At 43.1% G+C, this 25,181-nt stretch overlaps 1 protein-coding gene and 1 long non-coding RNA gene across 10 annotated transcripts in view; both read right to left on the reverse strand.

Annotated features, from left to right (window-relative positions):
• Positions 1-9,935, reverse strand: part of KCNC2 (potassium voltage-gated channel subfamily C member 2) — a 104,615-nt gene extending 94,680 nt beyond the window's left edge. For 4 of the 9 annotated variants that reach the window (XM_062613762.1, XM_062613756.1, XM_062613763.1 and 1 more), the window contains exons 1-2: positions 9,501-9,935; positions 8,055-8,784 (exon numbers count right to left, since the gene is read on the reverse strand). In XM_062613762.1, coding sequence (XP_062469746.1) covers positions 8,055-8,696 — 642 coding nt within the window. In that variant the 5' untranslated portion in view covers positions 8,697-8,784; positions 9,501-9,935. The remainder of the gene's footprint in view (positions 1-8,054; positions 8,785-9,500) is intronic. The other 5 variants (XM_062613761.1, XM_062613754.1, XM_062613757.1 and 2 more) reach the window with 3 other exon arrangements.
• Positions 9,936-10,502: 567 nt separating this feature from the next.
• On the reverse strand, positions 10,503-15,147 carry LOC134161099 (uncharacterized). The gene is made up of 3 exons (XR_009963828.1): positions 15,053-15,147; positions 11,909-12,011; positions 10,503-11,303 (listed from the first exon to the last, which is right to left on the reverse strand). It is a non-coding gene; the product is annotated as an uncharacterized LOC134161099 (long non-coding RNA).
• Between the last annotated feature and the right edge of the window lie 10,034 nt (positions 15,148-25,181).

Here is a 25,181-nt window from a genome sequence, read left to right on the forward strand (position 1 = left end):
TATATTTGACTACCCTTAATCTTACAGTAGACAGTATATAAAAGCCTAATATATTTTGCGAACATTTCTGATCTGAGAAATGAAGTAGGCTGAATGAAATATGATTAGAAGACATTATTCTTCCCTCTACTGAAGGAAGAGCACCCACCAGCAGGATGCCACTGGGCATGGTTAAACACGTTCACCCCATGCTGCTGCAGGCACCAACACAGACCCCTTGCAGGATAGCCAGGAACTCAGCCTGTGCTGCTCATCATTGCACACATCCTCAACCTGCACACATCATTTTGCAGCACTGCTCTGCAGTCCTCTTTTTCACTCTACTGAACTTTATCTTCTCTGATGCAATTGACTGAAAAAGAATTTTCTCAGCTGTTAATTGAGTTTCAGAATTTGATTTCTGAAATCCCACCTACTACCTATCAGATCCCTAATATTAGAATAGCCTTGTGCTTCCATGCAAGCAAGCATTTCAGTGTGATGGAAGCCATTCCTAAGGAAGAATTATTTCCCTCAGGATAAGGATTAAACAGTTAAAAAGAAGATTACTGCTACACAGCCACTACCCCACAAATTATCAAAACCAAACCCACAAACTTCAAAGGATACTTACCCTTTTTCAGGCACAGTAAAAAAAAAAAGTCATTTTGTATGCTAGATAAAAAAGAAAACACTTAAGAAACTATACTTATTTCAGAAATAAGACTAGATGATACTGTGTTGTATATTTAATGTATATTAATGAACTTTACCACATTATTCAGCACTGAGGTAAGAGGCCATTCTCTGTTTACAGCATTTTGCATGAGCATATCAAAGACCTAATATGTAAGGTTCACCTAGAAACACTAAGAAACGACAGAAAGCTGTCTGTAGTAAGAAAGGACGATCAGATCACCGTAGTAGTTAACCTACTGGTAAAAAAGACCAAAACCACAGCAACATCTCAGAATTTTCCACTTTAAGGCAGAGGGTTGAAAAAACAACACTTGGTTAAAATATGTAATTGTATAATATGGTTTTTAAGCTTCAAGTCACCACTTCAGTCAAAAATTCTGTAAAGCAAATCACAAATCACAAGAAATTGTATTTCATGTGATTAGATGGCATCCTATTTTTAACACTACTGATTAACAGATGGAAGTGGAGTTTTTCCTTCAAAAGTGCTTTAGTCATCATAAAGTACCAACAAAGATGTTAATTAAACACATCTGTAGAACTAAAAAGAATAATAAAATGTGACTTCATGTTCATTTTCTACAGCTACTTCTACAGCATTCCTAACAATACTACCATTTAGTTAAACCATATACATGCTTTATGTCAGGATAGGGAAGAAAATGTACAAGGTCATCACAACTTGAATTCTTTTTATCATGTTGGTAAGTATCACCAGTGCTAAGATTATATTAGTATATCCACACACATTTCCACAGCTGTATATTGTGTTCACCACTTTATTTCAGTGTGAAATATCCTCAAGTTTCAGCCCTTGCACCAAGAGAAAGGCTCTTTGGAAATAACAAAACATGTATGTAGGAGTGAACATAGTTCCCCTATTTGCTCTCCACCTAAAATTCTTGCACAGCCTTGTTTAGCATTGCTTTAAAATCAAACTTTTATTTCCTACGCAATTAGTAATTCATACTGTGAAGGATGTGTGCTTGTTAAAGATGAGCATGTGTGAAGGAACTGTATCACTGTAAGAAACATAGTAACCAGAATGATAACTGATAGTTTGATATTCCAAATATTATCATATCTAGATTTTATTCTCCTAACTACTTTAGTCACAGTAAATAAATAAATGAAAATGCAGAACTCCTTACAAGTTTCTGCAATGAACCAATAAGCTTATATAAATCACATTGCCAGAAGTGAGGTCTTAGAGTTTAGTAAAGAAAATTAAAAAGGAACACACTATCCCCATTGGTGCTAAATATAACAGCATAAACCCTTTCTTTCCAGTTGTGGCTGAAGGAAACTGTTTCCCCAAGATGAGCCAAGAGTCTGAAGCACAGGATGAGCAGGAGTCGTCTCTGGAGAAATGAAGAGCACTGGAACAGCCCTTGGAAATGAGAAGACCTTGCCTTTGCCATCTTAAAAAGACTGGACAGCACTTCCGAAGAGATTATTAAAATATTAAAAACTTTCATAGGGATGCCTTTTCTCTGATCCTTTTACCCCAATTGCAAGGTAACTTCATACGGAAAGAACGGTCACTTTCTGCCACTGAGGAAGAAAAGAACAAGTGAGTTTCACACCAACTTCCCTTAAATTATCTTGAAGTTACTACAACAAAAGAAACTAATAAAGGATTTGGGATTAGTCTGTGTTCTGAACTTCTTTGATTATGATTCAACACAAATTCATCAAAACAAGCAACAATGCTGGGTCCTTCACAGGGTATTGATTGATACATTTACCTTGAACTAAGTCCCAAGAACTTTAACAATATAGAGACCTCAATATACCAGTTTTCTTACATCACTTTTTCCGTATCCTGGCTGCATCATGTGACAGCGGCATGATAATGTGATGCCTCATCTGACGGTAGCATTGAAACCTGTACAATATTCACCAGAAGTTGAGAGCTATTCCTCCCCCTACCATCGTAATCAGTTTGACAAGTTCCCACCCCAGAGTAAACCATTTAAGAATTTTACCACTGTAAACAAACATGACAGACATCACATTGTGCATTAACTACATACAGGAAGGGCATGTGGTCTGCCAGATTCCTCAACGGAAAAATACTTCTCACGCTATTATTATCCTGGGCTGTGTGTGTTAATCTGATTTCCATTCCCAGTGATACCAAAGAAAATTCAGCCAAAGTCCATGTAACCAGATCATTTTAGAGTTGGTGGAAGATGAGGCCGGCCATATGCACGTGCACATATGTAACAGCATCTCTTTCTGAAATGATAGTACAGATCATCTCTGTGGCATTTATGTCAGAACCATGACAAAATGCTTTTCCCAGATGACTAAGTGACAGCGAGAAGGCTGTTTTCCATGGGAAGAGGAAGCCAAGAGCTGGCTAGTTTCCATGGAAACACTAGCAGCATCAGGCAGAACAGCTGTAGAGGAAAAGGCAGAAGTTCGGAAGGCAGAAATCTTGCTGATTTTACCTCACCAATATGCCAGTACCATCAGAGAGCATTTACATTTAAGGTAGATCAAGCTAGTTTATGCTCAGTATGTCATGTCAAGATACTATTTCCAATTCAGACTCCTAAAAGCCAGCAAGCCGAAGTACACTAATAAAAATTACAGTGCAAATTAGTCAGCCCATGTACACATGAAGCTACAGATTTTATGAATATCTGTAACAGTGATGCATTACGATTTTTGTCATTAGGAATAAATCTTGCTATTTAGTCAAAAATGACAGCCCCCATAAGCTAAATGTTTCAAGCAAAATGACTGGTTTTCACCAGTTAAATGTAATGGACTCTTTTACCTCTTAAACATAAAGTCAGCATTTTGATTCCCAACATGGCAAACGGAATACCCTCTTGGCAGCTTCTTTATCAACCTTTACTATTTTCTTCATATGATTTTCAGACAGAAGATGTCTGCATAACTCAATTATTACGTGGTAAAATCTAAAGTATACTTCCTTTCCTTATTGAATAAAAGACAGAGAGTAAAGATTTCCACTTATAAATTAAAGGGCCTTTCTAATGCTAATGGCAAACAAACTTTGCTATTCACTACTAATCTACAAACATGTATTCTGAGATGAACATATCTTCACCACTCTATTCACGATATTTCAGACCAACCCAGCAGCATTGCTTCCACCAAAAATAAAAACTGTTGCACCACAAAAAGCCAAAGCCCTAAAAATATAACCCACTGTGGTCGTTCACCATTGTACATGACAGGTAACTAGGTACCTAGAGAAAACATAAGCTAACCATGAAATAAAGGCGTATCTTTGGTAAAAATGCTCTCCAATATAATTTCTGTAGCTTTAGCCTTTCAAGGGGATCTATAAAATCATTATTTTCTCCCTCTCTCTCATGACACTTGTTTCAGATGATTCTTCTTACAACCAACCCCACCAAATGTTCAAAGCTGATGTAGATGTTATAGGAAACTCGAAGGAGTCTCTGACAATATAACTTCGCATAAAACAGTGTATGGGAACTTTGTATCTCCATCCAGCTAAATACAACACACCGCTCAGGTCCAGCTGCTCCTGAAGTAGCATAAGATCAGAGTTTTAATGAACACTTGCAAGGTGTATCTTGATGCCTGGACTGCAAGACTTTTGTGGGTTTATTTGCATTTCATCCAATATATTCTCATAGCAAACTTTACAAACAGTTGCCTATTAGTTTTTATCCTTCCCTTATAAACAAAGTAATTAGATCTTCCTATAGAAAAAGACTGTGCTGCAGCAGGGTTGTGTAACTTGCCCCTAGCTGCTGAAAGCAGCAACGGTGTCGCAGGCAGCACCACTCCAGTGTCCTGGGCCACACTGACTCCTACACTGCTAAGCTACCTGACTTCACAGGTGCTGTCCCCTTATGCATGGGCAGATTTCAAGCCTTCTCAGGAAGTGAAGGATATATAGCTACAAACTTTGTGAATCACAGGCCAATTTTTGAGTTGCTGCACTAAGTACATGAGTAATCCATAATCCTTAGGAAAAAAAATCAATGACAAATACTAATTACTTCTTTGAACAGCATCATGTTTCAACTGTTATTCAAAAGTAAAAGCCTTAGAAGCTTAATTAATTTGAGATACGGTATCTGAGACTAGCACTGACATTCTAGGTCCTGCTGGGCATCTGCACACACTCTTTTAAACTCAGTGCTAAATTATGTCTCTTGTACTTTCCTACAAACTATTTAGATGTATTTTTGCAATTACTAAAGCATAAGTACTTTGCACTTATAAGCCATCATGTACCATTTACAGGTATTAACTAGCAAAATTCACAATACATGTTTGATTCCAATAAGAACCAGGTAAGTGTCTGTTCTGGAGATGTTTAAGCCAACACACAGAAAGATTTGTTTGCCCCGTCCTTCTCCTCCTATGACAGTATCTCATGCCAGTAGCTTTCCATAGCTACCTAATAGCATTCTGTCACATAGCAGTTTGTGAATGATTGCTCTATTAAGCCTGGAGTGAGAGGAGTACCGCTGTACTCCTTAATTTCATTTCACAGGCTATGAAATCCAAAAATGATAAAATGAAAACAGAAATAATATTCAGATGTAACTCCTGAACTTGAGGAACAAAGGAAAGTGTTGCAGGTTTCAAAGCAATTGTATGCCTGTGAATTACATTTTATATTTACAAACCCCACATTTAGCAGATGTCACCATCTAAATATCAAACTGCATACACTTAAAAACTGAATCATTATTTTTCTTAGAATTTTAAATAAAGTAAACAAACTACTTCCACTATTTATATAACATCACTGGATGGTCTTGCTAGAATAATCTTGTGCATGCACTATCCCCGAACACGTTACCATGGCAACTTATATTTGAATTTCTATAAATTTCTATTTTTAGAGATCACAGTTTAGGATAAAGAAAAATCACAAATATTAAGTACCATTTCATTAACAGAAAATATCCCAATTTTATCATCACTGTACTTCCCAGAAAAGACATTACTGAAGTTATATCGGGCAGTAATGCTAAAAAATTAATAACCACAGTTATTAAGAAAGTTTACCAATACGCAGCCTCACGGCAACCTAAGTGGAGTATGAGTCAGTAGCTAACACTACGAGGCAAAGACTGATGCTCACAGAGTTCTGTCTGGATTTCAGTACAGCCAGGATTTCACTCAGATGTTTTTAGAGTTAGTCATCATTTCAGCTGACACAAAACAAAAGTGTATTTGCCAGAATACTCAGAAAATAACATCTCTGTTTCAGGTGTGGGAAACGTTGAACTGGCAGTAACGTCTCAGTTTCAAGTAATGTTACTATCACCTTACAGTGCTCAAGAGTGATTACTAAGTGCATGCTAGTCCTTAAACACAAATTTACTTTAATGCTTTAAGACTTGTCAGCAATTCTCAAAGCTGTCTCCCTACCTGAAACATCAAGTACAAGGTAGCAGGCCTTGAAGAAAATGAGAACACTGATTTAGACACTGTTGTTACTGCTCTGACACTGCCTTACTCTGGCTGCCTGGGGTTGAAATCAGAATAGATGTTTAAAACCAGGTTTTAAGTTCTAAAAAGGTGAATACCTTACCTTCTAAGGGATTAATATTACTGTTGTGCTGCAATTTTCTATTATAGTGTTAATTACGGCATTCATTTTGCAAACTCAAACTAACTTTACCTGAGCCACTGACAGTCCAGGATGGTCTAACACAGATGGAAAATTTTGAAAGCAAAGCAGTTCTGTGGACTGAAGTGGACTGAAAACCCAAGTGACATCTACAACTCCAGGGTGCAACTGCAGTCAGCACGCCTGCCTTCCTCTTTCTCCTAGTAACTCCCACTTAACATAATCCTCAGTTCTCCAAAGTTAAGTGGAAAGAGTTGCTATCATAAAAGCTGCACATCTGACACTGTCACAAAACAGGAGGTGAAAGACAACCTGCAGGGCAATCACCGCACACAAGTACTGTTTTGTCAGGTAACTGACAGCCACATTTTCCTTAGGATTCAGGCAGTGAAGATGCAAGCAATGTGGGTATGTCATTGATGAGCAAAGTTAGAGACTCATGGTAGTCTTTTTCCTTTATCAAAAATATATTTCAAGTATCAGCTGGAGCCATCTGTCAAGGGAAAACACACTGGGGGCAACCTTCAAAAACATAACACTGGCATTCAGCAAGTGACAGCGGTAACTACAAGGACTTTTACTTTCAGTTTAACTTCACTAAGCACATAGGAGGTACTAACTTTCACATAAACTGCAGCAGGGTGTAGGGCACAACTCAGGAACTCACTTAAAACCACACGCATACAGCTACATCTGCGAGACTGCCAGTGAAATCAGCAGCACTGACCAGGAGACATCCACCACAACTGCACTTTCTGCAGGATGAGGCTCACCTCTGAACGCTTCATGGGAATCCTGACAAATATGCTACAAAACACTTCTTACCACTTTATAATCAACATTCCCAGTAACAAGCTCTTTTTCTTGTATTGCAGGAAGGACTTGCTGGTGATTGCTTCTCTAGTTGTTAAATCTGAGGCACCACTGTTTCTCTCAAAGGAATTACAACTGTTTGCTCCAAAGCCTGGGCTTAGAAAGCAAACTCCCATCGCCACTGACAACAGCAACTAAGAAACAGAACTAAAATGCGAATCATCAAATGAGAAAGTAGTCAGCACCAAGATCTAAAATCCCTATCTGTATACTGGAAACTTGGTACACTCATTCACTGCAGTGTACCCATGTCCTCAGTCACAGAGCCAGGCAGGGTCACCCTGAGAAATCAATGGAGGAAGAGCCAGGGTGACCCCCTGTCACACTTACTTTGTTGAACTCCGATCACCTCCCAGCGCAGACAGAGCGAAGCTGGGCAAGGGCTGAGGTTGCTCTTGCTCTCCCGCATCACTGTAACCACTTCACCCCAAACCCGAGACCTCTGACAGCTGGGAGAGGGATGACGGCCTCCCCTGTCCCCAAATGCACCTCCATGCAGGTGCTCAGCAAGGACAAGGGCACCTTGTGTGCTCATACCCACACACGAACAGGTCCCCCAGAGCACACACCTCCAGACCCCCACTCAAGCCAACGGGGCAAGTACAGCTCCACCACAAGCTCCCTGGGGCATAGCTCCTACCTCACCCCATAAGGGGACACTGGCCTAGCAGGATCACCCCCTCCCTGTCTGAAATTGCCTGCAGATGCAGAGGGGACAAGTACTGCTCCCCCCTGGGGGCTGACACCATCCCCGTGCAGCAGCCCACCAAAGCATCACCTCTGCCCCATGGGGGGCATACCTCCCCACGACGCACCTACATGGCTGCCTCCTATATGGGGCCCCCGGCACCCCTCGGCCTCCCCAGCCACCCCGACAGGAGCGCCGTCCAGCAGCGCTTACCCTGGCAGCCCGTGAGGAGTAGGGGTCCTCGAAGAGTGCCCAGACGCGGGGCTGCAGCCGCCGCCAGCGCCCTCCCTTCCCCTCTCCGGCGGCCCCCACGTCCTCGATGCCCAGCCTCTTGGCGGCCAGGTCGTCGTCGTCGCCGTCCGCGGGCGGCTCTCCCGTTAGCAGGTCAGGCGCCTCGAAGATGTCGAGAGCCTCCTCGGCGTCTCGGTGCTGGCGGTAGGTCATCCAGCAGCAGGGCTCCACGTCGGTCTCGTCGATGCCCCAGAAGGCCAACTCCTCCTCGAAAAGCGGCCCGCAGACGTCGGCGGGGCAGTGCAGCTTGCCGGTGCGGTAGTAGTTGAGCACATAGGCGAAGACCCCCGGGTGCCGGTCAAAGAAGAACTCGCTGGCGCCGCCGCCGCCCCGGGGGCTGCAGCCGGTGCCGGGCTCCGGGCAGCCTCCGGCCGGCGCCGGCGGGTTGGGGTTGGAGGGCGGCGGTGGCGGCGGCTCTTCGCCGCCCGGGGACTCGCTCTGGGACTCGCAGGCGAGCAGGGCCAGGCGGGTCCCCGGCAGGGTCTTCAGGGTGCTGCGGTAGGTCTCGTGCCGCGTGCCCCCCACGTTGAGGATCACCCTCTCGTTGTCCTCGAGCTTCCCCATCGCTCCGGGTCGGACATGACTGGGGAGGGCGCGGGAGGCGGCGGCGGGGATGGGGTCGCCGGCAGGTCCGCGGCGGACGAGCTGCTGCCTTAAACGCAAACAGAAGAAATCGAGGAGAAGCCCCCCCCTCCCCCCCCCCCCAAGCATCACCAGGAGGAGGTGGGGGGGGTGGGGAAAGCTATTCCCCGCCGTCACCGCCTACCCCAGCCCGCTCCATCCCCCCGATCCCCCGCCACTCCGCACCTCCGGGAGAGCCCGGCCCGCCGCCGGGCAGCTCAGCACGCTCCTCCCGCGGAGGGCTCTCTGCCGCCGGCCTGCCCCGGGCAAGGCTCCGGGTCTCTGCCCTCGCCTCCCCTGAAAGCGGCTGCCGGAATGGCAATGCCGCTTCTCCCCACCCCCTCCTCCCTCGCGGGGCTGCGAGAACCGAGCTGATGGAATAGAAAGTGTGCGGTTAATTATTTAAGGGGCATCTATCTTTTATTATCATAACAGCCTAACCAGGGAAAAAAAAAAAAAAAAAAAGACGGATTAGAGGCTCGCCTTCCCTCCCACCCCCCATTTTTTGAGAGATGGATTGCTTTTCGGGAGGAAATACCAAAACACACACCCCCCTCCCCAGTAAGCCCGGCAGCCGGCACACCCTTGGAAAGGCTGCCTGTACGGAGCTCGGATCCCACTTTCTCAGACAAATCACGAAGACGAGAGCGGATGGCGGGGAAGAGCCGGCGGAGCAAGCGCCGCGCCGCTGGGGGCTTCTCCACGCTTCCCCACTTCCCCACTTCCCCCCGCCAGCCCCACAGTTACCTTGGCCGGAGCAGAAAACGCGGATCCCCTTCTCGGTCGGGCTCCGGTGGTGGCTGGCGGCGGACGGCGCTTCCCGGCCGCTCTCCCTGCCTCCCCGCCAGGCGAGAGCTACTTGTTGTTGGGCTTTGTTAGGTTTGTTTGGGCTTTTTCCGCGTTCAGGTGGCTGCTTCACCTTCCTCCATGCTCAACTCCGAAAGGCGTAACAGCGGCTCCCGCCGCCCGCTCGGAGATGCCGCTCGCTTCGTTTTAGGAGAGGGACGCAGCCTTTCCCCATCGGGGCTACGAGCGAGCACCGCCGGCCGAAAGCAGAGCCATGGGCGGCGGGCAGGGTCTCCTCGGGGACCGGCGCTGTCGTAACCTCAGCGCCCCTTTGGGAAGAGAAGCCCAAACGTGCAAAGGCACCTTATTTGGGGCTGAAGCTCCTCCCCGGGGCGGGGGCAGCCCTCCCTCCGTATCCCTCCAGCCCCCTGATTCCAGTCCCGAGGGGCGGAGGCAGGTGACAGCAAAAGCCACATCTCTCCGGGAAAAGCAGCCCCACCTCTGCTGTGCTACGTGGAGGTTCGGTTCACTTCACTTCAGGAAAACCCTCGCGAAGGGTTTGGGGCTTAGAGTAGCAGGTAAAAAAACAGCGCCCAGCTACAGGTGACTGCTGAGAGGAGCTGCTCAGCCTCTCGGAGAAGGTCTTTCTCACGGCTGGTCGGTGCGTGCAGTACCTGCGGCGGCCAAGAGCATCCCGGCTCCCAGGAGGAGCCCCCGGAGCAAACCGGGGATCGGGAGAGCTCAAGGAGGAGGGATCCAACTTTTGTGTCGGGTGGGAAAAACAGTACAGCACAGTGGGTGCGCTTCGTGCTCCGTGCACTTCGTAGAGCTTGGTGGTGGAGAGCAACGGGGGAGATGGAAGTTGGAGAGTCCCCAGGAAGGGAGCCCAATGCCTGTGCCAAAGCCTCTGCCTCCAAGCCAACTGACTTACTTTCTACAGCCTATCTTACTGATGCCTGGTTTCAGCTGGGTTGGTCCAAGGGAAAGAAGCTTCCAACTCCAGCAAGAAGATACACAAAAATGAGGTCTCTCTTGCCTCTTCTTAAAAAGCAAACTCTTCCTCCACACCAAGGGTATTCCCTGGCATGAAGTAATGTGTGGAGTAACAATACCTGAAATGTCCCCCTTCCATGTCAGAACCTTCAACTGAGTACCTGCTGAGGCACTGGAGGGCAAAGCTCTGCTGGAAGCAACACTCAGAGGACACCACTCAGACCAGCTTGCTTTAACCCAGATCTGTCTGTATGTGGCATCCATGATGTAAACAAAAACTCCCAAAGCAGCAGCAACTGTAAGAAATGGGTTTCAAAAGCTTTCTCCAGATATGTGTTTTGAAGTTCCTGGAAAAAAAAAAAAATAAATAAAGAATGCAAAATACTTCCTGCCAATGCAGATATAATCAGTGAAAACTCCCGGGAGCCAAAATTAATATTCAATTACACAGTTGTAAATCCAGTGGAAGGGACTCATCCGTGCTAAACCAAAGCAATGCTGCTCATGCCATACTTGCTTTTATTTGCAGAGGGGCTTTTACTGAAAAGGGGACATAGGGAAGAAGGGGGTAAGACAAAAATGAGTGTTTGTTGTCTTCTCTCTGACCTGTGAGAGGTTTCTGGAGAAACGCAACGTTTAAAAGCTCTGCAGCATTCGTCCCTTGTGGGAAACCATGGGGTGGCAGTAGCTGCCAAAACTCTAGACAAACTGCATCATCACAGAATAGCAGGACTTCCTTCTGAACTGTCACTGTCTGCTCAAGTCCCACATCTGCGCTCAAGTTAGAAAACGAGCACCCCCCTTCACAAAAAAGAGTCACCACAAACAGACATACAAAACCACCAAACCAAAACGATAACAAAACCAACCACAAAACACTAGAGAACCCATCACCCCCCAAAAAATACTCCACAAGCCACCCAACAACCTAAGAAACCCAAGACTAACAAGGATGACACCTCATAAACAAAAACCTTACAGTCACCCCCCACATAATGCTGATGCCATGAAAAAAGCATGTATTATGAGTAATATTTACACTTTAGACCTCTTAAACACACAGGGGGTTTTAACTGCATGGGAAAGAAATAATGTTCCCAATTGGTAAGAAAAGCAATGGTCTCTACCAGAATATAATAACCCTTCAGTCACGTCAAACTGTCCATATTCTACAGCATGTCTGTTACTAAATATAATGCTATTAATTTCTGTGTGTCACTCTTCCTTGTATTTTCAGCATGTGGCAGACTTCTCAATAAAGGTTGAAATTACATTAGACATTAACTTTCCAGACTGACATTTTCTTGAATGACAATATTCTATATAGGCAACTGTAGTAACATTTATGAATTAATTCCTCCCCCCAAGAGACTGACCTGAATTTTTGCACTGCTCAGTACTTCCAATAAAAGTGGAAGTATGAAACATATGTAAGAGGGAGAAATGTGCCTCCTGAGTGAGTCTTACCGTGAAATACATCTGAAAATGGAAAACAAACAAATCTGTTTCCACATACTCTCAAACATACTCATGTAAAAGGTAAGTAAAAACATTTCTGTTGCTCAGGATTTGGAACTTTCTTAGAGGAACTGGGTGACACTGAGCAATGCACAATCAGTTTTCCCTGCTGAAAAGTCCTATGTTAAAACTGTTTTAGCCGACAAAGCAATAAAATTAGATGTGAAGACAGCTGTCAGAAACCCAAGCCAAATGAACGTTTTTCTAGCAGCCATCATTCTTCCTCCAAGCTTGAGTACTGCAACGCAAAGCCATTGGGTTACCAGCTGCCTAACAATGAAAGAGCAAATGGAAGAAAGGACTTGTGGAAAAGAAAAACAAGTCTGAGCACAAATGCAGCATGCCCCAGTTACAGTCATGCTCTGAATCACCTTCTGGAGGAGCTCTGTCCCTGTTGACTAGGGGTTTCCTTACCCAGCTACCAACTGCCTTCCTGGAGAGGATGTGAAAGGCAGAAGCCACCTTCTGCCTCTCACTGTTGTAGTGCAGCTTTTCTAGTGCAACTGTAGTGAAGCTTTTTTAGCGCACCTCACCATGTCATAGTTTTCATACAATATTTTAATTAGAAAACAGACAAAAAAACCCAAACAATTTTATTATTTAAAATTATAATAGAAGACAATGCAACAGCTAAAGCCATCAATTTATATCAATTTAGTTGATGATTAAGTAAATGAACTATATATTTTAAATACTCACTGGCATTAACATTTTATTAATCTTCTACTTATTTCTTTGATATATTTTTCTGTTCTCCCATATTATTTATAATCATCTCCACTATTTACAATTATATGTAGCAATTCATTACAGATCTTGCAGAACATGACAGCCACATTATACTGAAGTGTACTGATGATAAGTCAGAATCCTACTCTGAAACTGAAAAAAAAAAAAGGAATTAATAGGTTAAGTAAATGCCTGTGAAATGCAATTGCAAGGAGCCATGGTGTAGTTAAATTGGATGAGGCTGGAAATAAAGCCAGCAGAAAGTTGTCCTTATTTCTAAATTCCAAAGCTTGATTGCATCTTTAGGCTGGAGTACCTTATATGAGGCACTGCCTACACACAAGGGTGCTTCACCTGCCTTCCCCCACCCCAGATCTTCAATTCTTTGTGAAATTCCAGGGAACATGGTATTTGTCATTGAAAAATGAAAACTGGCAAAGTTCCTTGTGTGTTATATTTATCAAAGGAAAAAAACAGCCTAGGGAAGCCAAGACTGGGGGCTCCTGAGACATGACACAGTAGAAAAAAAACAAGTGAGTGCTAATTGTATTGTCTAATTAGTAATCCACAGCATAACCCATGCTACATGGTTAAGTCATCGCCTTCCCTGGTGGTGGGGAGGGGATGTTAAAGGGAACAGTGCATACATATATCCGTGATAATAGGCTTCAGGTTTTTCTTTTCAAAAGAAAGGGGTGTTGGGGAGTGTGAAGAGACATTGCCACAGGGCCGGGGCTGGCATGTTTTAACTTGTGTTACCTCCAGCCGCAGCCCCGTGTTGCACACAGATCCTGTTTCAGCTCTGAACCAAACAGTTGCACTTTCTCTCAAAGTCCTAAATTGAGATCCTGGAGCACACCAATCTCTTGTGTTCTCATCATCTTCTCAGTTCTCTACTCCTCCCACAGGTGCTCAAAAGACTTCAAAGCAACATCGCTCTGCACAAGCTTCTGATACCACAAGCTGCTCCACTTCTTGCATCTTTCTGGGTCCAGACAGTTCCAGCAAAGAATCTGCCAATACACTTTTAGGGCTGAGGTTGATCTGGGGCTCCTTCCCCAGGGTGTCCCTCAGACCCTCCATCCCACAGAGAAACTCAAGCCTGTCCTCTTCCATATCCTAGCTTGCTCCACAGATGTCTTCCCCATCTCTTTTCTGCTCCTCTTCCAAACTCCTTCCACCTTTCCATGTTTTCCAAAGCTCTCCTTAGCACTGGCACGTGGATGTTCAGCAACCTGCTTAGCATTGCCTCTGTGGCAAAACACATTCATAGAATCATAGAATAGTTAGGGTTGGAAAGGACCTTAAGATCATCTAGTTCCAAACCCCCTGACAAGGGCAGGGACACCTCACACTAAACCATGTCACCCAAGGCTTTGTCCAACCTGGTCTTGAACACTGCCAGGGATGGAGCATTCACAACCTCCTTGGGCATTCACAACCTCCTCCATTCCAGTGCCTCACCACCCTTACAGTCAAGAACTTCTTCCTTATATCCAATCTAAACTTCCCCTGTTTAAGTTTTAACACGTTACCCCTTGTCCTGTCACTACAGTCTCTAATGAAGAGTCCCTTCCCAGCATCCTTATAGGCCCCCTTCAGATACTGGAACGCTGCTATGAGGTCTCCACACAGCCTTCTCTTCTCCAGGCTGAACAGCCCCAACTTCCTCAGTCTGTCTTCATACAGGAGGTGCTCCAGTCCCTTGATCATCCTTGTGGCCCTTCTCTGGACTTGTTCCAACAGTTCCATGCCCTTTTTATGTTGAGGACACCAGAACTGCACACAATACTCCATGTGAGGTCTCACAAGAGCAGAGTAGAGGGGCAGGATCACCTCCTTCGACCTGCTGGTCATGCTCCTTTTGATGCAGCCCAGGATACGGTTGGCTTTCTGGGCTGCGAGTGCACACTGAAGCCGGCTCATGTTCATTTTCTCATCAACCAACACCCCCAAGTCCTTCCTCACAGGGCTGCTCTGAATCTCTTCTCTGCCCAACCTGTAGCTGTGCTTGGGATTGCTCCGATTCCTTCAAATGCAGTCATACTGACTAAGCACATTGGGTGCAACTGGCAATGTTTGGGCAGTGGCCTGCCAGAAGGTGGCTGTGAGCTGTCCAGCACTAGTCCCATCCATTTCCAGCCAACTGTCCTCCAGAACTCCAGTCAGGCTGTTTTGCCCACAGTGCTACAAGGACACACATATAATGCAAGTGGAACTGTTCTGACCAATCATCTCCTTCAACCAGCCTCAAACTCCCAGACCCAAAGTACCCGCTTTCACAGGAGGCAATCCCTTAGGAATTGTCACCTTCCGCTTTTGATCCACTGTTCCTCTAAATCAGGAGTGGATCCCATAGGCCTTTTACCCTTCCAGAACCTTCTCCTAGACACTGCCCTTTTTATTCATGACCCAGGGGTGCTCTTTGGCTCCCTGCAATTACTAACACCAGAGGTATTAGCAATGCAAGATGGTGGAAAGGATTACTCACCTGTTTCTGTTGTAATTCAAGTAGCTTTGTCAGTGCTGATTCATATCACCTTTTCTGGAGAGGTGCAGGATATTACATGCTGTTTATAAAAGAAGGTATTGCCTCAGGCTCTGTCCATACTTACATTTTTTAGTGCCCAATGCTGAAATAGTTGGAATGAATTTTTGATCTATCCTGAATATTTGCTTCAATTCCAGTTAAAGTTCAGTAAAGGGTCTTTCCCATTCATAACTTGCAGCCGGCACATGATGCCACTTCTGAGGGACTGTCACACACCAGCAAGGTAGTGGTTTTGTAAAGAAGACTAAACAGTGAGAACAGTGCTCAGCTCCCCAACAGGTGTTCAAACTTTAGTTCAAGAAGAATGCAGATACTGAGCTGCTTTCAGGTGCTCTACATACTGACAGAGACTGTGAAAAAAAAGGTCTTGGAATGACCTAGTCAATCATACTGAGTCCCAAGGGACAGGGAAATGAATGCAGTACCTCTAAACTAGTTACAGTTCTTGGGTACAAGCTCCCATCATTCAAAAAGGGTAAATCTTTCCATTTGTAATCAGAAAGTGCCTAGAGATGGAAAAATAGGGAAATGCCCAAGTCGCGTATCTTCTCTTACAGCATGGTTATCTAAGCCAGCAGAGATGACTTAGTCTCCACTGACCTTGCTTCTCCTTCCTGGCACAGGAACACAAGCCTCATGAAAATTTTGGGAAATGCTATCCCAAACATTTCCTTCTATTCTTTATCTATAACATTTGTTTAGGCTGAAATGTTCAGGTAACACATCAGTAACAAAACTTTGTGTCAGCAGAAAGAGGGCTTCATCTTGCTGCAAGTCTTTAACACTCCCATAAAATAAATAATCAACAATCACCTGGAAGATGCAGGACAAATAGCTATCTCCAGTATAGAAAAGCATGCCCTGAAAGAAAGAAATCTGTCTAAACAGAAGTGCCTGATTATCTCTTTTAGCAGTCTCTTCAGAAAAGAAAGAAAAAAAACACAGACAAAAAAAAAAACAAACCACAAAACACAACAAAACCAAAACTTTCCAGATCTATGATGCAGTTTTCTCTGAAACATCTGTCATTTTAATCTAACTGGCAAAGATTGCATTAAGAAACAGCCAGTTTGCAGGGGCACTGCACAAGTACCACTAAACAACTTCACAAAGAAACTTGAAGCTTTCACTTCTAAGTCTCTGAAGCAATCAAATTGAGTTGGACACAGTTTGATTCTAGGGGCAGGAGAGACCTTTACATTTTTATTTTGGTAAATTGCAGTATCTATCATCTAGTACACCCTCTATACTACCTCAATAGATATTCAAACTGTTATTGAACAGCTAGCCTGTGTTTTGAAAAGAATAGGTCCACCTACTAAAATGTTCTGGAAGCAGTTTTATGTTTCTCTTAATGCTAGCTTTTACTGATCTTCCCCTAAAATCAGTTCAAATATGATACGTAGCCCACATATGGTAGTGATTTATTTAAGAAAGTCAGCAAACCCTCTCTCACATGGCATCAAAATCAATGAAAACGCTCTAAAAGGACTGCAAGGGTTTCCAGATGACTGGCATTGTTCCACCTAGTTTCTGCATTCCACCAGAGTTTAACTGGAAATCTACCTCATCTATCATTTTCTTCCTTTCTGTGACTAAAACTCCATTGTTTTAATTACTTTTTTTGTAAGAGGCCATAATACACATACCCCAAGAAGACAAGGGATTGCTTTAACAGGTCATCTTCTGCAGATATTTGCACTGATGTTCTTCAAGGCATTCCTGAAGCAACAGCCATATAATTGATTACTCTCTCAGTGTATAGAAGAGATTTTGTAACAACAGCTCATTCTCTACTATTGATTCAATGTTTAATAATTCTGCTTTGCAATAGTTTTGTCTTACCACTGTGAGTAGTTATAGTTTACCTATCCGAAGGAAAACTCCTCAAATGCAAGGGGCAAAAGTCCCCCACAGAGTCTCACTGACAGAGGCAGACAGACCTTAAATCAGATCTTAGCTACACAAGAAGCGAAGAGGTTTCTCCATAGTGTCTGCAGTGTCATATAGTAGACCCAACGTATGCAAGCTTTTTTAATTTTGACTGCCTCCATTCAGCTGCAGTCAAGTTTTTTCTCTCCTAATTTTTTTCATGCTACTTTGCAGACAGGATTGCCCAAATCTGGACTGAGCTGTCTACTGCCATGGAAACAGAAGAGTACTCTCAAGAGATAAACACTGCATCTCCTCTGCTTGTGCTCCAGTCTCGCTTGCAAAAGTTAGAGGTGCTGGCACAGATTTCTGCTATAACCTGTAAACTGGACCATTACCCTACCTGACAGGATATAGACAGACGGGAAACGCCAGATCCATCATGGATTGCATCATCAGCACTTCCTCCTCAGAGGCGAGGTGCCAGTGAGCCTTGAAGAGCTGTGCAAGGTCATGCTGAGATACAGAAGTCTTGACAAAAGCAGCCCTAAGTAACTCTCAGTTAGTAGCCCATCTCAGTATAAGGAAAATAATGTGAGGTTGTAAAACTGAAGGTTGGAGTCTCTGCATATTTTCGAACAAGTCAGCTTATATATCTTAAGCACAGAGTAAAACCACAGTGCACTGTTACACTTTGTAGTCAAAGAACATACTGTGTCCACACTAATCTTGTAAACATTTCTGCAGCATTTGGTACCCTTGAGAGCTTTTCCCCATTTGTTTCTGACTGCAGTGCTCTAGTTGCTGCATGCCTGCCTTAAAGGGGGAAAAAAAGGGCTGGTTTGGAGCAATGGTGGGAAGGTAGTGGCTGTTGCTGCAGGTGCTAAGGGGCACTCTTGCCGAGCACACCATCCAGGCCGGGGAATGCAGGTACAACACAGCCAGCAAGACACCCACCCTGGCCACATGCCTGTCCTGCGCAAGTGGGGTGTAAATGGAGCTGGAGAAGAGAAGTGCCTAGGCTGGAGGAAACAGGGACGTTGGGACACCAACAGTCTTATCTAAGGCCTTGTCTACCTCTTGCAGTAGGAGCTTGGAACAGAGAATTGTTAGGTCCTGGACTGATCTGATCTGCCAAACTACTGAAACTACAGTAGGGATCGATTTCTAACATCTGTGTCCCACAGGAAGAGTGAATACCCTCCTAACTTTTGCTAGTCCTTTCAGCTATGGTGATACCCCTAAGCCTTTACATATTCAGGAGAAAGACACATGCCTTTAAAGGTCTGGAAGACCCTGCTTTTCTGCAGAGCAAGCAGACAGCCTAAAGCCTGTAGCAGTACAGCAGAAGTGCCTAAAGCAGCTGCCTAAAGCTAAGCAGCCCACTCCTGCCAGTGACTAATGGAGACCTTGCCACAGCTCCCCATGGCTGTTTCTTGCAACTGGGCTGCTGCAACACCTTCTTCGTCCCCCTACACCTTGAACGTATGCAGGCTAAATGACCTGAGTTTTATACCCCTCTGCAGAAGGTATTTTCACTTCACGATCACAGTACACAAGCCGCAGCATGGGTACAAGCTTACTGCCAGTCTCCGGTGGGAGCTTAGGGGTGTCAGTTTTGTAACCTTCACCATTCCACTTAGCAATTTGGCAGCTAGCAGGACTGGCAGAGAGACAGAAGCCAATCTGCCACTGACATAGTGAGGAGTGCTATTTACATACGCAGAACAGCTACTGGCAAGGCATTCACACAAGGAACTCCCATACTGCCACTTTGTTCCACTTGGGTTCTCAGCTGCTCTTTCTCAAGATGGAGGTTAACAACAAGAAGACATGCTCAAAAACAATGACAACAAAGTCTTGCCCATTACATCTTTAGTAAATGTTGACTGTCAAAATGGAAGAAGCATTCCCATATCATGTACTAATTATTTTTTCATAAAGCCAAGAATGCCACATGGGAGAGTCAAATGACAAACTTTTTAAAAGAGAATGGATTCTAAATATCTTCTGTTTGGGAGTTGCCTAAACAAAGAAAATCCTCATAATATTTTAAAGCCCTCCCTACTTCAAGCTCTACCTCTGCTAACCTATGCAGAGATGAAGATTTGCTCTGACTTTTCAATGATCTTTTAATTCAACAAATCATTATCATTGATATTTAATAAGCAAGAGGCAACCCGAGATGGTTGTGGTTACGTTAAATATTAGCTGCTTGCATCATTAACATAATATTCCATCTCCCATCCTCATCTCTGTCTTACACCTTTTCCAACTCAGACTTTACATTTTCTGAGGCAAGGATTATATCCCAGTGTAACAGCTTGTACAGGGCCCAGCTCAGCCCATGATTTAGTTTTTAGGCACTTCAAAGCTAGAAAGCACATTAATAAAACAGTAACTGACATATGTCCCATCTCAAAAAGCTTCAGCATCAAAAGGAGAGGTAAATGGAAGACAAAATGCAAAAAGAGATGCTCTGAGAGCAGAGCTGCCATCTTAAGCCTACCTTTAAGTTTTCCCCCACTACTGTGACTGAAAGATTGCTACTCCTCCTCCAGAAAAGGAAGCTCTAGTTTAAAATCTAGCAGTATCATAAGTAATGTGAATATTACACTGATCTGGGGGGGGGGGGGGAAGGAGAGACCATTACTTACCAGGTTCATTTACATTTTTTAATAAATCCTTGGCTTACGCTTTTAATATTCACTTTGAAAATTGCTCAGGAGGTTCCATGCGTCAGCTCACATCCTACAGCCACCCAGCCCTTGCTCTAGGCAACACTTGTTCAAGAACACAGATGGGCAAAAAGGCCTGTGGTTGATTACCTCTCCTAAGGGAAGAGTGTTGCTGTGTCCTGTTGTGGGAATAGGACATTCAGCTTCACAATACAGAATTGTCTTAAGGCACTTCCAGTACTGCAAAGATATGACACCAGCCTCCACCTATGTTTTATTAGATCACTAAATTGACATCTACCATGCCAAGTTTGTTTGATGCTCCTGAATGTTTTCCATTAGAATACATATTAGGAACTGGCAATTAAAATGCCAGTTAACAACACAGCAAAGCTCAGAGCTTTGCTATGTTGTTATTCTCAGTTGTTTTCTTAAGTGTTAGAACTATCTTTTTCCACCTTTAAACTGCTCATAGATATGAGTTATGAATGCACAGTCTACATTAATTGCTGCCATCAAATACTCTCTACAGCCCAAGTCAGTCTAACAACTTCTCTAAAAGACGGTCTTTGAAGTAAAAGGGCAACGGAACAGTTTGAAGTCCATTATTATTTGGAACTAATATGACTACTGTTTTTACAGGTCCTTTCATTTCAGAGAGAGAAAAATCCAAGTAAGCCAAAAAGAATACTAACAAGTAATCTTGATGTATTCCTGCCTAATGTCTAAAGCAACCTTGTGGACTGCTCCTTCAGGGTGAAAGGCAGTTCATAATTTTATGTATTATTCATGGTAGTTAATTCACTGGGGAGGAGGGGGAAGGCACTGCAGAAATTAATACAGTAGGAAGTTAACAAGGGGCTAAAGAAAAATCTCACATGGTAACAGCGCTGTTTCACTACCGATACTGAACAAAACCTTTCAGTTCATCAGGTTAGAGACAGCTTAATTTAAGTAAAAGAAGGGAAAACAGAGCAGCAGGAAGTAATAGGAGTCCTGTATCTTGAACATTGTCGAAGGAAAGTAATGTTTGGCTTGGGAATCACCTTAAAGTAACTGTAGAATGCAGGTGGTCTACCTGCACTTCTACACATCAGAAAACACGAGGATTAGTACACATGTAAAAATCTAATAAAGATATTAATAATAAAAATATTTTCCCTATGACATCAAAAATAAGGAATGATAAAACCTAATAAATTTCTGTGTACATTACATTACATTTACATTTATTAATTGCATAAGAGACCATTTACAAAGACTGAAAAGAGCTGCTGTTAAACATCTTATATTTTGGCTCAGCTTCCATTTACTGTCCCCCCCACTCTTAAAAAGAAATATGAAAAACCATGTCATTGTTTGAGTTTTCTATGTTTTTTATTATATGATTCCTTGCTGATGCTGTGGATTTCACTGATATATATCTTACAAAGCACACCTGGGAAAGAGTAATAATACTTCTAGTCTCAGGTAAGGCTGATGAAAGCATATCGTCAATCTGAAAAGAAGCATAAGCACAGAGCTCCCATGCAACTGACACTCAAGGACACATTTTCCAGCAGGAACATCTCCTCATATTTCATAGTATGGCAGAACTTCACCATTCCTCAAGTGAAATAATGCAAGAAAAAACGGTTTTTGAGAAGAAAATTTGTGGGTTGAAACTTACCGCAACCTCAGCAATACTTGGTAACATCAGGTTGTTGCCAGCAAAGAAAAGCAGAAACACACAGACAAATAAAATCTGTAAGACAAGTATCTCACTGGCAAAACCTTAAAAAGTGCATTCTGCCTAGTGTAGGGAACTGTATTGAGTCCAAGAAATGCACCAACTGGAACTTAAGGGAGAATAATGAGAATAGACTGAACACATCAAGTTAATGTAATTTTCCTGAACAGTCATATTTAGCAGACTTCAGATCAAAGGAGATGTAGCAATAGTTTCCTTATGCAGTTGCATAAGGAAAGGATATGATAGCAGAAACAGTAATCTGCTTAAACTGTAACAAGAAAGATCCAAGTTAATCTGTAGGGGACTACTTCTCAAACGAAGCGCAGTGAAGCAGTAGAACAGATTACCTGGGAATATGGTGGAGTCTCCATCACAAATGAGAAGATGGCCCAGGCGCGCACACACACACACACATCACACACACACTATTTTTTACAGGTGATATAGGATAACAGTGTGAAAACTTCGCACAATCTCTTCCAGACTGATTTCTTCTGATTGTATGTTAAGGAAGAGTATTTACATCAACCTATACTACAGGGTAGGCTTTTCTTCATGGCTGGCGCTCCAGAAGAAAGAGTGAAAAAATATATTAATGAACAAAAAGCATTGAAGAGTAGCAATGTCATCACAGGTACCATTTGCTTTCAGCTGTCCCATCTCCTAATCCTCTCCCCTAGAGACTTTTGTTGCTGAATGTTACTTCATGTTTTGATTTATTTCCAAAAAAGTCTTAGTGTTATGGCTGTTACTGAAGAAGCTCATTTCCAAGAAGGATGCTCCCAAGAGAGTTTGGAGGCATACCAAGGTAAAATTGGAGGGAGAACTTAGTAATCACATAGTCTGAAAGAATGGTAAGGTATCAGTAAAGGAACACAACAAATATAAAAAGTCACTATTGGCACTGACAACCGATTCCCTTCTCATTGTCTTGGTTTAAATAAACAAACTTTTCTGAGTGCTTATTTCCTTATGGTTACTTGGGTCTATGCAACAATACTGTCTAGAACAGATATTTCTCAAAAGCATATCAAACCCATAAAACTCAATATATTATAACTTGATTTAAGTGGCGTTGCTATATCAGGCATTTCCAAAATGCTGCTTTTAAAGGGGGGGGGGGGGTTAAATTGCAGCATTGGTTTAACCTCTGCTGCTGTTCCCTTTGGTCATGAAACACTGAGAAAGGATAATTCAAGAATGTCTAGTGGATTAAACAACTGTAGTATTCACAAATGAAACCTGTGGTTAATCACTAGCACCTGCAAGGCAAATACTACTGTCAAAAGAAATTACTTCAGGGGAATAATTTTACCAGCATCAGTGCAGGATTTAATTCATGCCAAGACAAATCATAGGATCTCAGAATTAGTCATCGGAGTCATTTAGTGTTCACTTACTTGAGAGAGGTTGTAAGAAAAGGGAATATTGCTTTAAGATACATAACCAAAGCTGCTATTTTGCTTCCTCTGATTTTAACATGTGCTTCCCTATAACAGCCTAGGGTTTTCCCCACATGAAGTGTAAAGCTGTTGAAGCAGGTATCACCCATGGCATGTTTCTCCCAGACCGAGTTTTGTGATGGCCTTGGCCAAAACTCTGAAGATAACATGAGTAGAAGTACCAACAACCACCCTGGAAATGGGACGGATAAAAAGAGGACACCTGGACACAGGAGTTATTCTTGGAGCCCTTTCAAACCTGAATTAATCAGCTCCTGCCGAGTTTCACTCCCAGCTTACAATTAAATCAGAGATGCAGCATAAAATAGAAATATGGGGAAAGGATGGAGATGGTACTAAGTGGCTGATGTTTTGACAAGTTGCTATAAAGAGCAGCTTTTCCATGAGAGGGACAGTCCTTGTGTTCTAGCTTGGCACATTGATAGGTAGCTAAATGACTGCAAGAAGCCTCCTTCCCATAAGCCTCTCCCAACAAAGGTTACAAAAAGGAGCACACCGTTGCAGCAGCTATCAGAGAGTCCTGCAGCACCAGGACCAAAGCAAGTACCTTCACTTCTCCCGGCTCTGTAAGACCTCTCAAATTTTGCCTACTTGTAAGGAGTCCACCAAAGAGGTTCTTTGAGATTACTCAAAAGGGCAGTTTGAAAGCGGTGACAGGTTTCTGCAAGAAGAACCCTTATTAGTTAGATAGCTAGATAGCACAACTTCGAAATACCATTTTTCCTACCTTTTCTAGAGTCCCTCAGATTCCTATTTTCTCCTAAAACTGAGGGGGGAAATGACAGCAAAAGGTCAAAAAACACGAGCTAGAAAATACACAAGCCAGCAAAAGATCCTGAAATAGTAAATGCCTTTTATGAGAATGCATCAACAAAATCAATCCACAAAGAAACTGCCATTTATTTTATTTTAAAGCTGCTTCTCTGGGGATGCTGAGCACACAAAATTTCTGCCAGTAGCAACAAACACAGGAATTCCCATGCACAAATCCAATTAATTCCATTTAAAATGTAACAATTGAGTGAGGAGAAAAGAGGCCAGAAAACAGGTACCCACACACTATAAATTCCAGGTAAAGACAACAAATGATATAATAAACATAAGAAACTCATGATAAACAGATTATTTTTATTTTTTCCTGAAGGTTACTTGCTCATCTTTAAGCCTCTGCTTCCCCACCATCAAAAAGGGATGCAACAAAAGTATGGGAGCCACAAACCAAAGTATTTCATAGGGTCACTATGTAGTTACCTACTTACCACATTTCTTTCCTAAGAACCTTCTGGTTCAGTTAACATTTTGAAATGTTCTCTGTGGGAAAATTAGCCTAAATAAGTCTGGAAGGAAATTCTACTTGCCTCTTTCGTCACTCCAGATGCCTCATGATTACCAGAGTCCTTCCAACTCAGCTTCCCAAAGACCACATGGTTAACAACATGAAAAGCAAGCACAGAATTATCCCAGTCTCTAAGTTGCCAAGTATAAAGCAGAGGAAGGAGAGTAGAGGAAGGATAAATTATTAGAGTAATATCCAGAAAACAAAGCATGTGATTTTCTACCTTCCCTTTTTCTGCCACAGAAAAACCTGCTTTATTTTACTATGGACTTGACAGACCAACATGTAAGAAATCAGTTCTAGGCTTTCTTTTTTCTTATCTACTGACATCACGCTCAAAAAAATAGAAAAAAGAAAAAATCCTAACCAACAAACCAAATCACCAAATCCCAAAAAAACTCCACAAGACCAAAAGACCACAAACCCCAAAACTAAACAGTACCCCCATTACAAACACACAGTAGGAGACAGATTTTAATCTTTTTGTTTCTCTGGCCTCAAAGACCCATAACATTTGATCATCTGGCAGAGACTCATGGAAACAGAGAGTTTGTGGGTGTGAATCCTTAATACCTCCTCTCAGCAACAAATCTCTCCCAGATGAGGGTGCCATATTTCTATTAGCTGACAAAGTGAAGCTACTGAAGGTTTGTACATGTGTCTGTGCTTTGCTTCTTACAAATGCTTTTAAATATTCCAGATAACATTGCCAGTATATATTCATTTGATGAAGTAGTCATAGACCTGGAGAATAAGGAGTTACATCACTT

The sequence above is a fragment of the Pezoporus occidentalis genome, unplaced genomic scaffold (assembly GCF_034315485.1).
Source record: "Pezoporus occidentalis ecotype Australia unplaced genomic scaffold, CSIRO_AGI_Poc_V1 ctg17, whole genome shotgun sequence".
In the NCBI taxonomy this organism is placed as follows: Eukaryota; Metazoa; Chordata; class Aves; order Psittaciformes; family Psittacidae; genus Pezoporus; species Pezoporus occidentalis.